The sequence below is a fragment of the Salvelinus fontinalis genome, chromosome 13 (assembly GCF_029448725.1).
Source record: "Salvelinus fontinalis isolate EN_2023a chromosome 13, ASM2944872v1, whole genome shotgun sequence".
In the NCBI taxonomy this organism is placed as follows: Eukaryota; Metazoa; Chordata; class Actinopteri; order Salmoniformes; family Salmonidae; genus Salvelinus; species Salvelinus fontinalis.
The window spans coordinates 38,812,469-38,827,055 of NC_074677.1; the positions used below are offsets into that span (position 1 = coordinate 38,812,469).

Consider the following 14,587-nt stretch of genomic DNA (forward strand, 5'->3'; position numbering starts at 1 on the left):
GGTAGCTGGGCCATCCACCAACCACATGGGCTGGGGGGGAGTGAATCCCCGGGCTGGCTGCTGTGAGTCAGTCAGGTCTGGTTGGAGTGGGTTTGTTATTCAGGGGAATAGCTCTCCTCTCCTCTCCTGTCGTCTGTTAAAAATGAGCCGAGAGCTTGGCGGCTAGTGTGTGAGGGCAACACAGAAAGACGTGGGGGATAGACGGGCCAAGAGGAGAGTTCACATCACTACTCAGACCTGAGACTCTCAATCAGGCTGCCTCAGAGCATCCTCTCCCCTCCTGAACACACACACACACACACACACACACACACACACACACACACACACACACACACACACACACACACACACACACACACACACACACACACACACACACACACACACACACACACACACACACACACACACACACACACACACACACACACAGATACCGCCACTATCTATAGGCCATAAGCACTGCCTCTTTGATTCTCCTCGTAGTGGTGCTGCTACGACGGCCCAGTTAGATAGATAAGGGCGTATTAGTAAGCATCACCATCTCTAAAACACAGCTGACTCTGCCAAACTGAGAGGGCAGGATTTATCCAGCGGTCGTGACCTTCTCAATAGATCTCTCATTCCCATTAACCTTGTGGGTGTTGTAGGGAGCTGTGTGGGCGTGTCAGCCCTGTATCAGGCCTGCAGCAATGTCCTCTGAGATGCGTGCCGTGGAGTGGGCGTGAGGTGGGCTACGTTGCGGCAGCGTTCACTCCACTACAGAGTGGATTATATCAGTCTACTTAAAAGGGCTAGCACTCTGGAGAAGGGAAACAGCGTGATTCATCCACTATAGCCTTCCAATTCCCAGCTGAACAGTAAAAAGCAATGAATGGTGTGAGAATGTCAGTCAGCTGAGTGATGTCAAGCCTGTGGGCACAGGCCATGGGATTATTCACTTAAGAAAAATGAGCTCACAGCCATTTGCCTGCTGAATATTTACACTAAAGGTTGTTTAAAGGGTGAAATCCCTTATAACTCAGTGCAAACATCATCACACTTTAACAGCGTCAAGACATTCTGACCAACAGAATTAGATGCAATTTTTTGTCCATAAATGACTTCTGGAACATGTGAACTTTCATGTGCCTTAATAACAAACGAGTATGCCATCTGTAAATACGAATACAATTGTTAAATTACGAGCCTAGTTGGTTTAGCCACAGAAAACGACAGCAACCTTCCCGCTAGCCATGATTGGCCGAGATAATGTTAGCTGGCTGGCTCACTAGCTAATGTTACATGTTTGATCTTATTATTTGAATCTCAGAGCCATTTTCTTGGTTATTTAAAGCTTAATTTTAGCTAGCTAACATTGAACCTGGTTGGTTAGCTACCTGCAGATTCATGCAGGGTAGTAACGTCATGAGTTGTGATTATGGTTCATTGTTTAGCTAGCTAGCTAGCTACCTGTCTTAACAAAAGACTCCACTATGCAAGTATCCATGTCAATAGAATGTCACCGCGACAACTGTTGATAGACATAGCTGATAAATTCGCAGTGGCTATCTACTCCGATTTCAGACCACGGGTAAGATAGTCTAGCGAGCTACATTTCCAGATATTACACGTTTCTAATTTTTACATAAAGTCTTTTCATTTCAAGTTAAGGTGTACTGTTAGCTAGCTGGCTAACGTTAGCTGGCTGGCTCGCAAGCTAGCTAACGTTACGTGTATTATCTTATTATTCGTATCTCAGAACCATTTCCTTTGCTTGTTATAGCCTAATGTTTTGCTAGCTAACATCGAACCTGGTTGGTTAGCTAACTGCAGATTCATGCAGGGAAGTAACGTCATGAGTTGTGATTATGGTTCATTGTTTAGCTAGCTAGCAAGCTATATGTCTTAACAAAATAATTTTAATAGTTCATTTCGACAACTGTTAGCCAGTTAGCTTGGGTGCTTGACTGCTGTTAGGACAGAACCCCCAGATAAACCCTTAAAGAGATTGGTGGAGCTAATTAAGAGGGTGTGAACGATGCTGAATGGGTGTAGACGAAGAAGAGCTCTCCAGTAAGTACCAAAATATTGAAAGGCCATTTTCTCAAAAGTTTATCAACTTTCAAAGCAGAATTACTCCCCCATTGTTCCTCAACTGTAGTGTATGATACCATTTTGGAGCTCTGTGTCTCTGCTTTTATCCAATGTAAAAAACACCATTTTAAATTTTGCTACACAAGACCGAATCAAGGTGGTCGATCACATATTACAAAAGCATAATTGTTTTTTAACGTCACAGTCAAGAACAATGCTAGCTTACATAATACGTCCATTATTTACGCATGACATGGAAGTGGTATATAACTTGGTAAAACAGGAATCTTCTGTATCTTAATTTTCATTCTGTGTAACCTCTGAAATGGTGGATAGTTTTTACGGCAGTAGACCATCTTGAGAACACCCTCTTCCCAACTCCACCTGTAAACCAAAGGTTTTAGTGATTCTGCATCTCTACTATTGTACCTCTATGAGAGGAGAGGTGAGAAGAAAGAGCAGACTAGGGGACGTTGATGATCGTTTATTTTTTAGGACAACCTGTTCTCCATAATCAGATTTTCAGACCTTTCAGATGCAGGGTACCAAACACTTTTCCCCAAAGTAAATCTGTCATGAAGGAAGCACACACAGATATGCCACCTCCTTTTGGCGTATGCAATTGCACAGCCACACAAAGAGTACTGAACCAGAGAGCACAGGATGACTTCCTTATCAAAGGACTGAATCATGAAATGAGAGGCAAAATAAGCTGCTTGTACTGAACAAGGGACATGGTAAAAGCGCTCACAAAGACTTTGGGGAAAAATTACAGCAAGAAAAACGCTTCCTGTTTCATGGCTGTATGATGCAATAATGGTGGGTCACTATGTTACGCGCAATGTGCATAAAAAACACAGGGCACCTGTCATGGTAGCAATAATTGCTTGTAATACACCAGATGTATGTCCTTGAACCGATTATTTTAAAATTACACACAGAAGAATTCATAGGGATAATTTAGTTGCTAATGGCAGCCTGCAGTAGCTCGGCCTTCAACTTGAGTTATTCAATGAGAGGGGGCAGCACTGAGCTAGCCTGCAACGTCCCTTCCTGGAATAGCTCAAACTGCTTTTCTCAATTAGATTTGCTCAACTCCTGCGTCCTCTCTCCTCCGTCATTTCTAGACTCCTTTTGAAAAAGCTTAAAGGTAATCGAGGAGAGGAGGCGAGGAGAGGGTAAGTGGACGAAAATGTGTATAAAATGAGACGACATATCTAATCACGCGTCATCAGGCAAATGACGTTTGCAGGGTGGAATCCCAAAATAAATGTATAAAGTGATAAAAACGAATTTGTGCAAGAAATTTTATAGAATAAAGGATAAGTAGCATATTGTTTTAAAATGTTTGCATGCTTTTCTCCTTCGAGAAAACACTAGCACATTCAAAGGGGGTGTGGCAGATTTCAAAACTCTTCTGTGAAGGACTCAGGTAGGATACACTTGTGCTTCCTCGCCAAAAGGAGGCTATCGAGGAGGGGAGGACCGTTTACCGTTTGCCTACTAACGAATTCACACACTCCTCGACCACTCAACCACTTAACGGTTTCTGGGTCACGAAAAAGAGAAGACTGAGGAGAGAGGACGGAGGAGGTACTTTTTCCAAAACAAGAAATCCCCTATGTCACAAAGTGACGTCATCTTAACTGACTTCACTTTGGCTTCAATTCGCTATTGAGTCTTCATATAGGAATGAATGGTGTCACGTGATCAATGGCTTTGTCCATTCATATATACAGTCATTGCTTTTAACATACTGCACGTTCTATCTGTCAGTATACTGAACTTTAAGTGACTGTCTCACAGCAGGCATGTAATCGTTGGATCTGTCACTATCTGGCTGTAACGTTCATGTTCATATACATCCTAACAGCAATGGGACATGGGTTTTGAGTTTGACACATTCAAGATGTATCACAGAACATCAAGATCGGCCGGTATGTTATTTAACTGAAATTCTGGACTAAATTACAGTACATCAATCTAAAACAATATGGGTGAAATGTGGATTCAATGTACATAATATCTTTCAACATTCAGTTCCTCCAGCAACACCTCTCCCTATTTCCATACAGTACATGGAGGCATGCCTGTAATTTATAGCCTTCCCTCCCTGTTCCAGTCAGTGTGGGTTGGAAGCAGCGCTACCTGCCTGCCTGCCTGCCTGCTTGCCTGCTTGCCTGCCTGCTCACTACAGTAATTGGTTGGCCATGTCAGGGGACCCGACTGGGAAATTGTACTAACGGAAAATTCATCCCTGCGGCAGTGATCATTCTCTACTGAGGAATATCATAAATGACACATTTAAGAACATTACCTTGGAGCAGTTCACTAAAACCAATATGGGCCTATTTTAACGGCACACTACTCCCATCTAGAGATCTGAGCCACTACTTGATAGGTGTTCATTATGCATTCATATTGGGAGGCGGGTGGTGGAGAGAATAGAGATCATTGCTTCGATTAGAGGGATGACTGAATGACTCTTGTCAAAGAGAGAGGGCAACAGCAACCTGCCATCAACTCTATAGCATCCACATCATCTAGATCCACTTCACTGTTCCCTTCTAGGGTCCCTCCAACCACTGATACTACTGGCAATGGCAGGGGGACAAACGCTTCTGCTGCTGAAAGGTATCAGAAAAGCCCAGGTTATCCAGGACAGCAGAACTCCCTGAAACTTGAATTAAATTACATGAGAGACATGAGACCGTGTGCATTATTGATACACTTAAAGTAACTTCGCCTATGAGACCCCCTGCCCTCTCTCTCGCTCTCTCTTTCTCTCCAACTATCTCTCTCTCTCTCTATCTCTCAATACACTTCCCTGCTTCTGACATTTCCCTGCCTCCGCCAGTATTTCTATCTGTGCTACAGCAACTCACATTAGAACAGCTTTACTTCAAAACATGACTTGTATCCTGTCACTTTGACAAGGTCAGCCCTAACTCAGAGTTGGAGCAGCTGCTTCCTGTACAGTACCTCTCAGGTCTTAATATCTAGTGAAACCATTTTCACTAGAGGAGAACTAACTCTGTTACAACCTGCTGAGATGAATCATCTATACTGAACAAAAGTATAAAAGCAACATGCACAATTTCAAAGATTTTACTGTGTTACAGTTCATATGAGGAAATCAATTCATTAGGCCCTAATCTATGGATTTCACATGACAGGCAATACAGATATAGATATGTTAGTCACAGATACCTTAAAGAAAATGGACCTCACAATGGGTCTCAGCATCTCGTCACGGTATTTTTGTACATTCAAATTGCCATCGATAAAATGCAACTGTGTTCGTTGTATGTAGCTTATGCCTGCCCATACCATAACCGCACCGCCACATTGAGGCACTCTGTTCACAATGTTAACGTCAGCAAACCGTTCGCCCACACGACGCCATACACATGGTCTGCGGTTGAGGCCAGTTGGACATAGTGACAAATTCTCTAAAATGACGTTGGAGGCGGCTTATGGTAGAAAAATTTACATTCAATTATCTGTCAACAGCTCTGGTGGACATTCCTACAGTCAGCATGCCAATTGCACACTTCTTCAAAAAATTCAGACATCTGTGACATTGTGTTGTGTGACAAAACTGCACATTTTAGAGTGGATTTGTTTTGTCCCCAGCACCTGTTTAATGATCATGCTTTTTAATCAGCTTCTTGATATACCACACCTGTCAGGTGGATGGATTATCTTGGCAAAGGAGAAATGCTCATAAACAGGGATGTAAACAAATTTGTGCCTAGAATTTGAGAGAAATAAGCTTTTTGTACGTATGGAACATTTATGGGATTTTTTATTGCAGCTCACGAAACATGGGACCAACACTTTACATGTTGCGTTTATATTTTTGTTCAGTATAGCTACAAATCCAATGGTAGCAGATTACATTTTACATTACATTTACATTTTAGTCATTTAGCAGACGCTCTTATCCAGAGCGACTTACAGTAGAGTGCATACATTTTATTACATTTTACATACTGAGACAAGGATATCCCTACCGGCCAAACCCTCCCTAACCCGGACGACGCTATGCCAATTGTGCGTCGCCCCACGGACCTCCCGGTTGCGACAGAGCCTGGGCGCGAACCCAGCCCAGCCTGGGCGCGAACCCAGAGACTCTGGTGGCGCAGCTAGCACTGTGATGCAGTGCCCTAGACCACTGCCCCACCCGGGAGGCCCAGACTGTTACCAATCTAATTCTAAAACCACCAGATTCCAACGTGTTTCCTCATATTCACACTGAGCCACAGTTTCTCTTCCTGTCACAGTATGTCAAAGCTATGTCTCTACTTGGACATGGAGAGTGGACACTAACTCAAAGCAGATCCAACAAAACACAGGACACTCAGGAAGAGAGGGACAAAAGAGACAAGACAAGGTTTTCAAGGTTGTAGTTGTAAATCACTGCATGGTGGTATTTGAGAATTGAGAATATCATTGATTAATGTCAACCAAAATGAACATTGGGACTGATAGTATATTCAGATGTGAATAGCAATTAAAGAGGAATAATACAGGGGGTCCCAGTGAACCCCAAATTCAGTGTTTCCTTAAAGCAGCGTGTGTATCTGAGAGGTCCCATCTGTCAGAGAGGCGCTGCAGCGTGGCATGTCGTGCTGATGTAACATGGTGTGTGTGTGCGTGTGTGTGTGTGTGTGTGTGTGTGTGTGTGTGTGTGTGTGTGTGTGTGTGTGTGTGTGTGTGTGTGTGTGTGTGTGTGTGTGTGTGTGTGTGTGTGCTCTGCTGACTGACTGACTGACAGACAGTGTGTCACTCCCTCCCTCATCGTCCCTGGCCATCCTGCCAGTCATCCATCAGGCTCATCAGCCCAACAGCAGCCCATTAGGCCCAGCTCACATATTAATGACAATCTATGCCTCTTGATAAATGTCACACTGGCGCTGAAGTGCTAGTAGATTCTCACAGTTCCCTCCACATGGTACCGCACAACACCATCTCAGAGGACCGCTGATTGCAGCTTCTTGGTTCCACGACAACACTATAGTTCCACTATGGTTCTACTCCATTACACTGAGGTGTTCCTCACCAACCAGGAACCCTCTCCATGAGGAGGTGTGGCTGAATGACTATTGGCCATAATATAAGCTACCCAATCAGCACCCCTCTACTGCTTGACAGCGTAAACTTAATGCATAGAGCAGGTGTTAGTGTATCACACACACCAGCAGGTGGCGATATACAGGGCTACCTGGAGAGATTTAGAGAGATAAAGTGAGACCTTATTGTCATTCAGCCTCTGTCCCCCTGGCCGCCTCGCAGATGAGGCAAAACTCACACTATAACAACCAGAGAGGAAGTTGGTGATCAGGATGACATTGAGACAGAGAGAGAGAGAGAGAGAACAGGCCATTTCCTCAATCACTCTCTCGCTCCTCATGCGCTCCTGCCCTGTGGGGCTCCACAGTAATCAGACCTGAAAAGGCTGGGAATGGAAGAGAGAGAGGGAGAGAGATGGAGAGAGAGGGAGAGGGAGAGGGAGAGGGAGAGGGAGAGGGAGAGAGAGAGAGAGAGAGAGAGAGAGAGAGAGAGAGAGAGAGAGAGAGAGAGAGAGAGAGAGAGTGAGAGAGAGAGAGAGAGAGAGAGAGAGAGAGAGAGAGAGAGAGAGAGAGAGAGAGAGAGAGAGGAGAGAGAGAGAGAGAGAGAGAGAGAGAGAGAGAGAGAGAGAGAGAGAGAGAGAGAGAGAGAGAGAGAGAGAGAGAGTACTTCTCCAGCCAGCAGATCACGGTCTGCAGCCAGGCAGGAGATTCATGGTACTTACCAGAAAGGCAGGCAATGGTTCACCAGAGGCCAGGAGCCCCCCTAGTGGGCAGACCACAGCAGAGAGGAGAGGAGAGGAGAGGATGGGGTAGTTTCACTAAGTCAACCCAGCTATAAATATCCTGTCCTCAGTGTAGGGCTATGCTGCTCCACACATGAACCCTGGGTGATTGAGTAAATCCTTCAGGATGCACTCACACACACTCACACACACACACACACACACACACACACACACACACACACACACACACACACACACACACACACACACACACACACACACACACACACACACACACACACACACACACACACACACACACACACACACATGTTCACATACAAGCACACCCACACACACCATGGGTAGATTACATCTCAATGTGCACTGACCCTAGAAGATGAGCTAGGCTTGGGGGAGGAGGATTCACCTAGGTGCTGAAGTTCATGTAAACTCCCAAGAGTGGTCTGTCTGCCTGTCTGTCTACCTGTGCTGTCAGTAGCAGAGTGGCAGGCCTACTGGAGGGTACATCAAAGGGATAGCGCCAGGAGGTATTATTAAAACTCTTAAAATTACAGGGAGTCCTGTCCATTGGATATCCATGAATTATCTGAGATCACAGGAGCGTAATAGGTCTATTTCAGAAATGACTTAATTGGGTGAACTTAGATATTAAACCCCCCCCAAAAATCCTCCTGTAATACTAAGTTAAAACCTGAGCCTTTTATCTTCCCTGCTTTCCCTCCATCCCCTCCTCCTTCCCCTCCTCCTTCCCCTCCTCCATCCTCTCCTCCCCCATCCGCTCCTCCTTCCCCTCCTCCTTCCCCTCCTCCTTCCCCTCCTCCATCCTCTCCTCCTTTCCCTCCTCCATCCGCTCCTCCTTCCCCTCCTCCATCCGCTCCTCCTTCCCCTCCTCCATCCGCTCCTCCTTCCCCTCCTCCATCCTCTCCTCCCCCATCCGCTCCTCCTTCCGCTCCTCCTTCCCCTCCTCCTTCCCCTCCTCCTTCCCCTCCTCCATCCTCTCCTCCTTCCCCTCCTCCTTCCCCTCCTCCATCCTCTCCTCCTTCCCCTCCTCCTTCCCCTCCTCCATCCGCTCCTCCTTCCCCTCCTCCATCCTCTCCTCCTTTCCCTCCTCCATCCTCTCCTCCTTCCCCTCCTCCTTCCCCTCCTCCATCCGCTCATCCTTCCCCTCCTCCTTTCCCCCCTCCATCCCCCCTCCTTCCCCTCCTCCTTCCCTTCCTCCTTCCCCTCCTCCATCCCCTCCTCCATCCCCTCCTCCATCCCCTCCTCCTTCCTCTCCTCCTTCCCCTCCTCCTTCCTCTCCTCCTTCCCCTCCTCCATCCCCTCCTCCTTCCTCTCCTCCATCCCCTCCTCCTTCCCCTCCTCCTTCCTCTCCTCCTTCCTCTCCTCCTTCCTCTCCTCCTTCCCCTCCTCCATCCCCTCCATCCCCTCCTCCATCCCCTCCTCCTTCCTCCCCTCCATCCCCTCCTCCTTCCCCTCCTCCATCCCCTCCTCCTTCCCCTCCTCCTTCCTCTCCTCCTTCCTCTCCTCCATCCCCCCCTCCTTCCCCTCCTCCATCCCCTCCTCCTTCCCCTCCTCCATCCCCTACTCCTTCCCCTCCTCCATCCCCTCCTCCATCCCCCCCTCCTTCCCCTCCTCCATTCACCCCCTTCCTGTTCTCCCAGATGTCAGCACTCGGTTGGATTTCTAAGGGGCCAAAGCGGGACGTTTGGATTTGAAGAGAGTTCTGTTCAACCCCCTCCTCCTTCCTCTCTGTCTCCAGCAGAGGAAAAGCCTGCTGAATGTTTTATGGGCGGCTGCGTGTGCTTAGAGCGGACATCAAAGGCAGGCAGAGTCGCGACCATGAGAGAAATCCTCACGAGGGCGACACATGCTCTGTCGTCACCTACACAATCTGACCCTTACTAGCAGACCCTTCCCTAACGTCCACTGCTCTGGACCTGTGGCCTGTGTTTCAATCTCTACTGAATTCCCTCAGAGCCGGGTCGCCTGGCACACAGTTGACTGTATACTCTATTAAAGGAAGGGGTTCAACATGCAACAGATGGCAGGAAGCAGAAATGAGAGGCATCAAAACACACGATGACACTAAAACAGCCTGAATACAGAACCCTGCCTGCCACAGGAGTATACTAAATAATAATCATAATAATGATGATGAATGGAATTAGCAAGTCAAATATACACAGCACAGACTGTTAGCAGATGATGCTTCAGATAAAGCTTTGATCTGAAGCTCTACCAGTGGATTCTAATAGAGAGGAAAACGGGAAGAAGCTTGCTTGAACTCCCAGGAACGGTTTAACCCTCTCCTCTGTTGTCTTAGAAACGCTCAACCATCTCATTACTGCACAGAGAGAGTGCAGCACATCAACTTCTGTTATTTTCAACAAGACAAATAACCTGGAGTATTTCAAGTAGCTTTTTATTCTCCTCCATTTCTCTGAAGTTACCCATCTCATGCAATTCCCTGCTAGTCCAATTCAATCCAGCCTGTCGATGGGTGGCACGAACAATGCTCCAAACCACTGCAGGGAAAACGAAATGGCAGCCCTGGCTTGGTGCTCCCTGAACGATGAAACCATTTGATGCAATATCATATAAAAATCGATAGCACTGTCTTGGTCTCATAGATCTGCAAGCAGACACTGGGTCTGTCCCTGGGCTCAAGGAGAAGCTTGTCTGTGACGGAGAAAGAGAGGGAGAGGGGATGAGGGATGGAAGAGGGAGACGAAGGGGTTCAGAATGACTACAATATCTGATCTCCAGTTCAGATAACCAGGCCTGTTTCTCCTCTTTTTCAGCTCTCCTTCTCTCCTCTCTTTCCCTCGCCCCCTATTCTCTCCTCTCCTCTCTTTTCCTCTCCCCTCTCCTCTACCTGTCTCCTTCCCTCTCTGTTCTTCTCATGTGATTCCTATGGGAGGCTCTGATCAGCAGGGTGTTACAAAGATGGTGGTAAGTAAGGGCCATACATGGACGAGTCGGTCTCTTGTTTGTACTACACCACCGCCGTCACTCAGGTCTATGACCCTGAAGGAGACCACATAGTAAAGGAAGGAGTCCCAGCACGTAGAGTAACAGGAAGAGAGTATTCCCTCTAGCCCATCACAGGGCCAACCCAGTCAGTAGACTACACACAGTGTACACACAGGGGGACAGGAGGGGCCACAACCGCTACTACAGAGACTCAGAACTGTCTACTATCTATCAACATGTTACAGAAATATTGACGGCTACAGTACGCCGTGCTCAATTGATTCATCTGATTAGCTGAACTGATGGAATGACCATAAGCTTTCGACTGTGTGCTTTGAAGCAGAAGACAACAGCAGTGAGGTGATGAGTCAGATCATTACTGGGCTTCCTGGAAGGCTCTAATCCCTGGTTAATGAACTCTTCCTCTGCCAACGCTCTCCCAGCAACACTCTCTCCCTGGCTGGCCAGCACTCAAGGTGTGCGTGTGGTATGAGTTGGGGAATGTAGGTGCAAGAAAGCGACAGGTTCCCCTCACCAGTCCCTCAATGTGACATTCGGAACTTACACACACAATTTCACAGTTACCGGGCAGTACACACCACTGCGCTACCCCATCCCAGAGACCCAGAGACCCACAGTGTGCACACAAACAGGCACGCACATGTACGCACGCACGCACGCACGCACGCACGCACGCACACACACACACACACACACACACACACACACACACAGACGTGCACACACCCACACATAATCACACACACACACACACACGTATATATACAGTCATGCATGAGCACACACACACGCCTACGCCCCACACACACCGTTGACTCTATGCTATTAACACTCCATTAAAGAGGAAATCAAATATTAATCTTTCAACACCAATCTGGAATTGAAAAGAAGAGTAGACTTACCATTTTATTATTGATTTCATGAAAATGAATTTCACAGACTTTCTCTACGACGTCTTCACCCTCGAAAGTTACAAAGCCGAATCCTGTACAGAGAGAGAGAGAGAGAGAGAGAGAGAGAGAGAGAGAGAGAGAGAGAGAGAGAGAGAGAGAGAGAGAGAGAGAGAGAGAGAGAGAGAGAGAGAGAGAGAGAGAGAGAGAGAGAGAGAGAGAGAGAGAGAGAGAGAGAGAGAGAGAGAGAGAGAGAGAGAGAGAGAGAGAGAGAGAGAGAGAGAGAGAGAGAGAGAGACAGTGAGTTAGGGGGACGTTCGCAAACTTCAGTATTAAAAGAAAATGCACCATGCAGCTATTATCATGAGCTGCATGGAGAAACCCGCCCCCCGTCTTTTGGAGAGGCAGAATGGCGTGAGCGCTGAGAGGAACAACTGAACAAGACAGACATTGTCTTCTCTAAATCAAGAATATGATGAAATCTCAGACCTTATTAGAGGCACTGGAGGACCTTCTCCACAAAGAGAAGATGGAAAAACAGCACAAAGCCCATTTAATGAGATTCATGGGAGCAGGGGCCTTAGCATCTGAATTTCATTAAATGCATTTTGTATTCGCTTCATTGAAATTTCACTGTATAACAAGACCTCGTTTTTATGTTAATGCAGGACTCGGCATATCTGAATGTGTCATTGACCGTGGGATTTTTGAAGGTATTTATAAGATAAAAGCTTAACCCCTTCCTATATCAAGGAGACAAGGCCATGAGACAAGACGACTGCAGCCTTGGCGCACCAGGGAACGGCTATGCTCTTTTCTCGGCTGTTTTGATGGCTGACGCACAAAGCAATCTGCCTTCTTTATGGCGCGGGTTCAAAGGGAAAATGATTTTCTATTGCATTGTGTTAGAAGGGAAGAGCTCGCGTGGAAACACAAAGAATTTGGAATAAAAGAACAAGTGGGAATGAATGAGAAGCAGCTCCTATTCAGTCTGTAGTACTGTATACAGCAGACAGACAGCCAGTAAAGATCACCTTAGCCTGGGCTTAAACAAGCATTACCATAAATGTTTTGATTTAACTAGGCAAGTCAGTTAAGAACAAATTCTTATTTACAATGACGGCCTACTCCGGCCAAACCCGGACGACGCTGGGCCAATTGTGTGCTACCCTATGGGTCTCCCAATCACGGCCGGATGTGACACCTCTTGCACTGAGATGCAGTGCCTTAGACCGCTGCGCCATACTGGATAAACACATAAACACATAGCTGCTGCTCTAAAGTCATTCTCACACACCATAATCCAGTCATTATAATGGAGCTCAACAGACTATGTGATGAAGAGATTTGGATGTTCATTCACCAATAGAAGACAAGGGGTCAAACAGGCCATGTAGTCTTAGCTTGAATATATTGAATATGGTTAATACATTGCCAAACTGAACCTATATCATACCCATATCTACCCCCAAGCTATAAGAACGCTAATAGTTAACCAAATAGGGCCCTGGACAATCTGCATTGACCTCCCCTTTGCACCTACTCTTTTGACTCATCACATACACGGCTGCTACTGTCTATCCTGCTGCCTAGTCACTTTACCCCTACCTATAGGCTACCTGCCACCCCTATATGTACATATCTACCTCAATGACCTCGTACCCCTGCACATCGATTCTGTACTGGTACACCGTGTATATAGTTACTACTTATCGTTACTCATTGTGTATTTAGTCCTTGTGTTATAATTGTTTTATATATTTTTCTCTGCGTTGTTCGGGAAGGAATCATTTCACTGTTACACTACACCTGCTGTTCACAAAGCATGTGACCAATAAAATGTGATTTTATTTGATAATAACAGTGAATACCATATAATTATACAATCAGCCTACTTGGAACACAAACACCCAGTCCATAATATCAACAACATTTCAACAGTGAGCAACCTCCAGGGCTTAAGGAAGCCTAAACAGGGTCAGAGGTCAGGGGGTGAAGGAGCCAGGATGGCATGCAGAACCAAGGATGACATAAGAGGAGACGGGGCGGCAGGTAGCCTAGTGGTTAGAGCGTTGGACTAGTAACCGAAAGGTTGCAAGTTCGAATCCCCGAGCTGACAAGGTAAAAATCTGTCGTTCTGCCCCTGAACAAGGCAGTTAACCCACTGTTCCTGTCATTGAAAATAAGAATTTGTTCTTAACAGACTTGCCTGGTTAAATATATATATATCCAATTTGTAAGTCGCTCTGGATAAGAGCGTCTGCTAAATGACTTAAATGTAAATGAGATAAGGAGACAGTAAGGCAAATAAGAGAAGAGGACCATGGGTAAATAATCCAGCGCAGCCCCCTATATTCCACTGTGACCTTTGACTCATCTCAGATTGTGTAGTGCACATTAGTCCCATTCACATGCACTCAGAGACACTCCTAAAACTCTCTATAGAATGACTGCTGCTGTTTACTGTAACCACATGGTCCAGGGGCAGGTTTAGTGTTTCATGTTACTGTAACCACATGGTCCAGGGGCAGGTTTAGTGTTTCATGTTACTGTAACCACATGGCCCAGGGGCAAGTTTAGTGTTTCATGTTACTGTAACCACATGGCCCAGGGGCAGGTTTAGTGTTTCATGTTACTGTAACCACATGGCCCAGGGGCAGGTTTAGTGTTTCATGTTACTGTAACCACATGGCCCAGGGGCAGGTTTATTGTTTCATGTTACTGTAACCACATGGCCCAGGGGCAGGTTTATTGTTTCATGTTACTATAACCACATGGCCCAGGGGCAGGTTTAGTGTTT

The 14,587-nt window shown here is 46.3% G+C and overlaps 1 protein-coding gene across 10 annotated transcripts in view; it reads right to left on the reverse strand.

The window, feature by feature from the left end:
- The window catches only part of LOC129868639 (RNA-binding protein Musashi homolog 2-like), a 338,972-nt gene that overhangs the window by 72,070 nt on the left and 252,315 nt on the right, over positions 1 to 14,587 (reverse strand). For all 10 annotated transcript variants that reach the window (XM_055942797.1, XM_055942800.1, XM_055942795.1 and 7 more), the window contains exon 8: positions 11,800 to 11,882. In XM_055942797.1, coding sequence (XP_055798772.1) covers positions 11,800 to 11,882 — 83 coding nt within the window. The remainder of the gene's footprint in view (positions 1 to 11,799; positions 11,883 to 14,587) is intronic.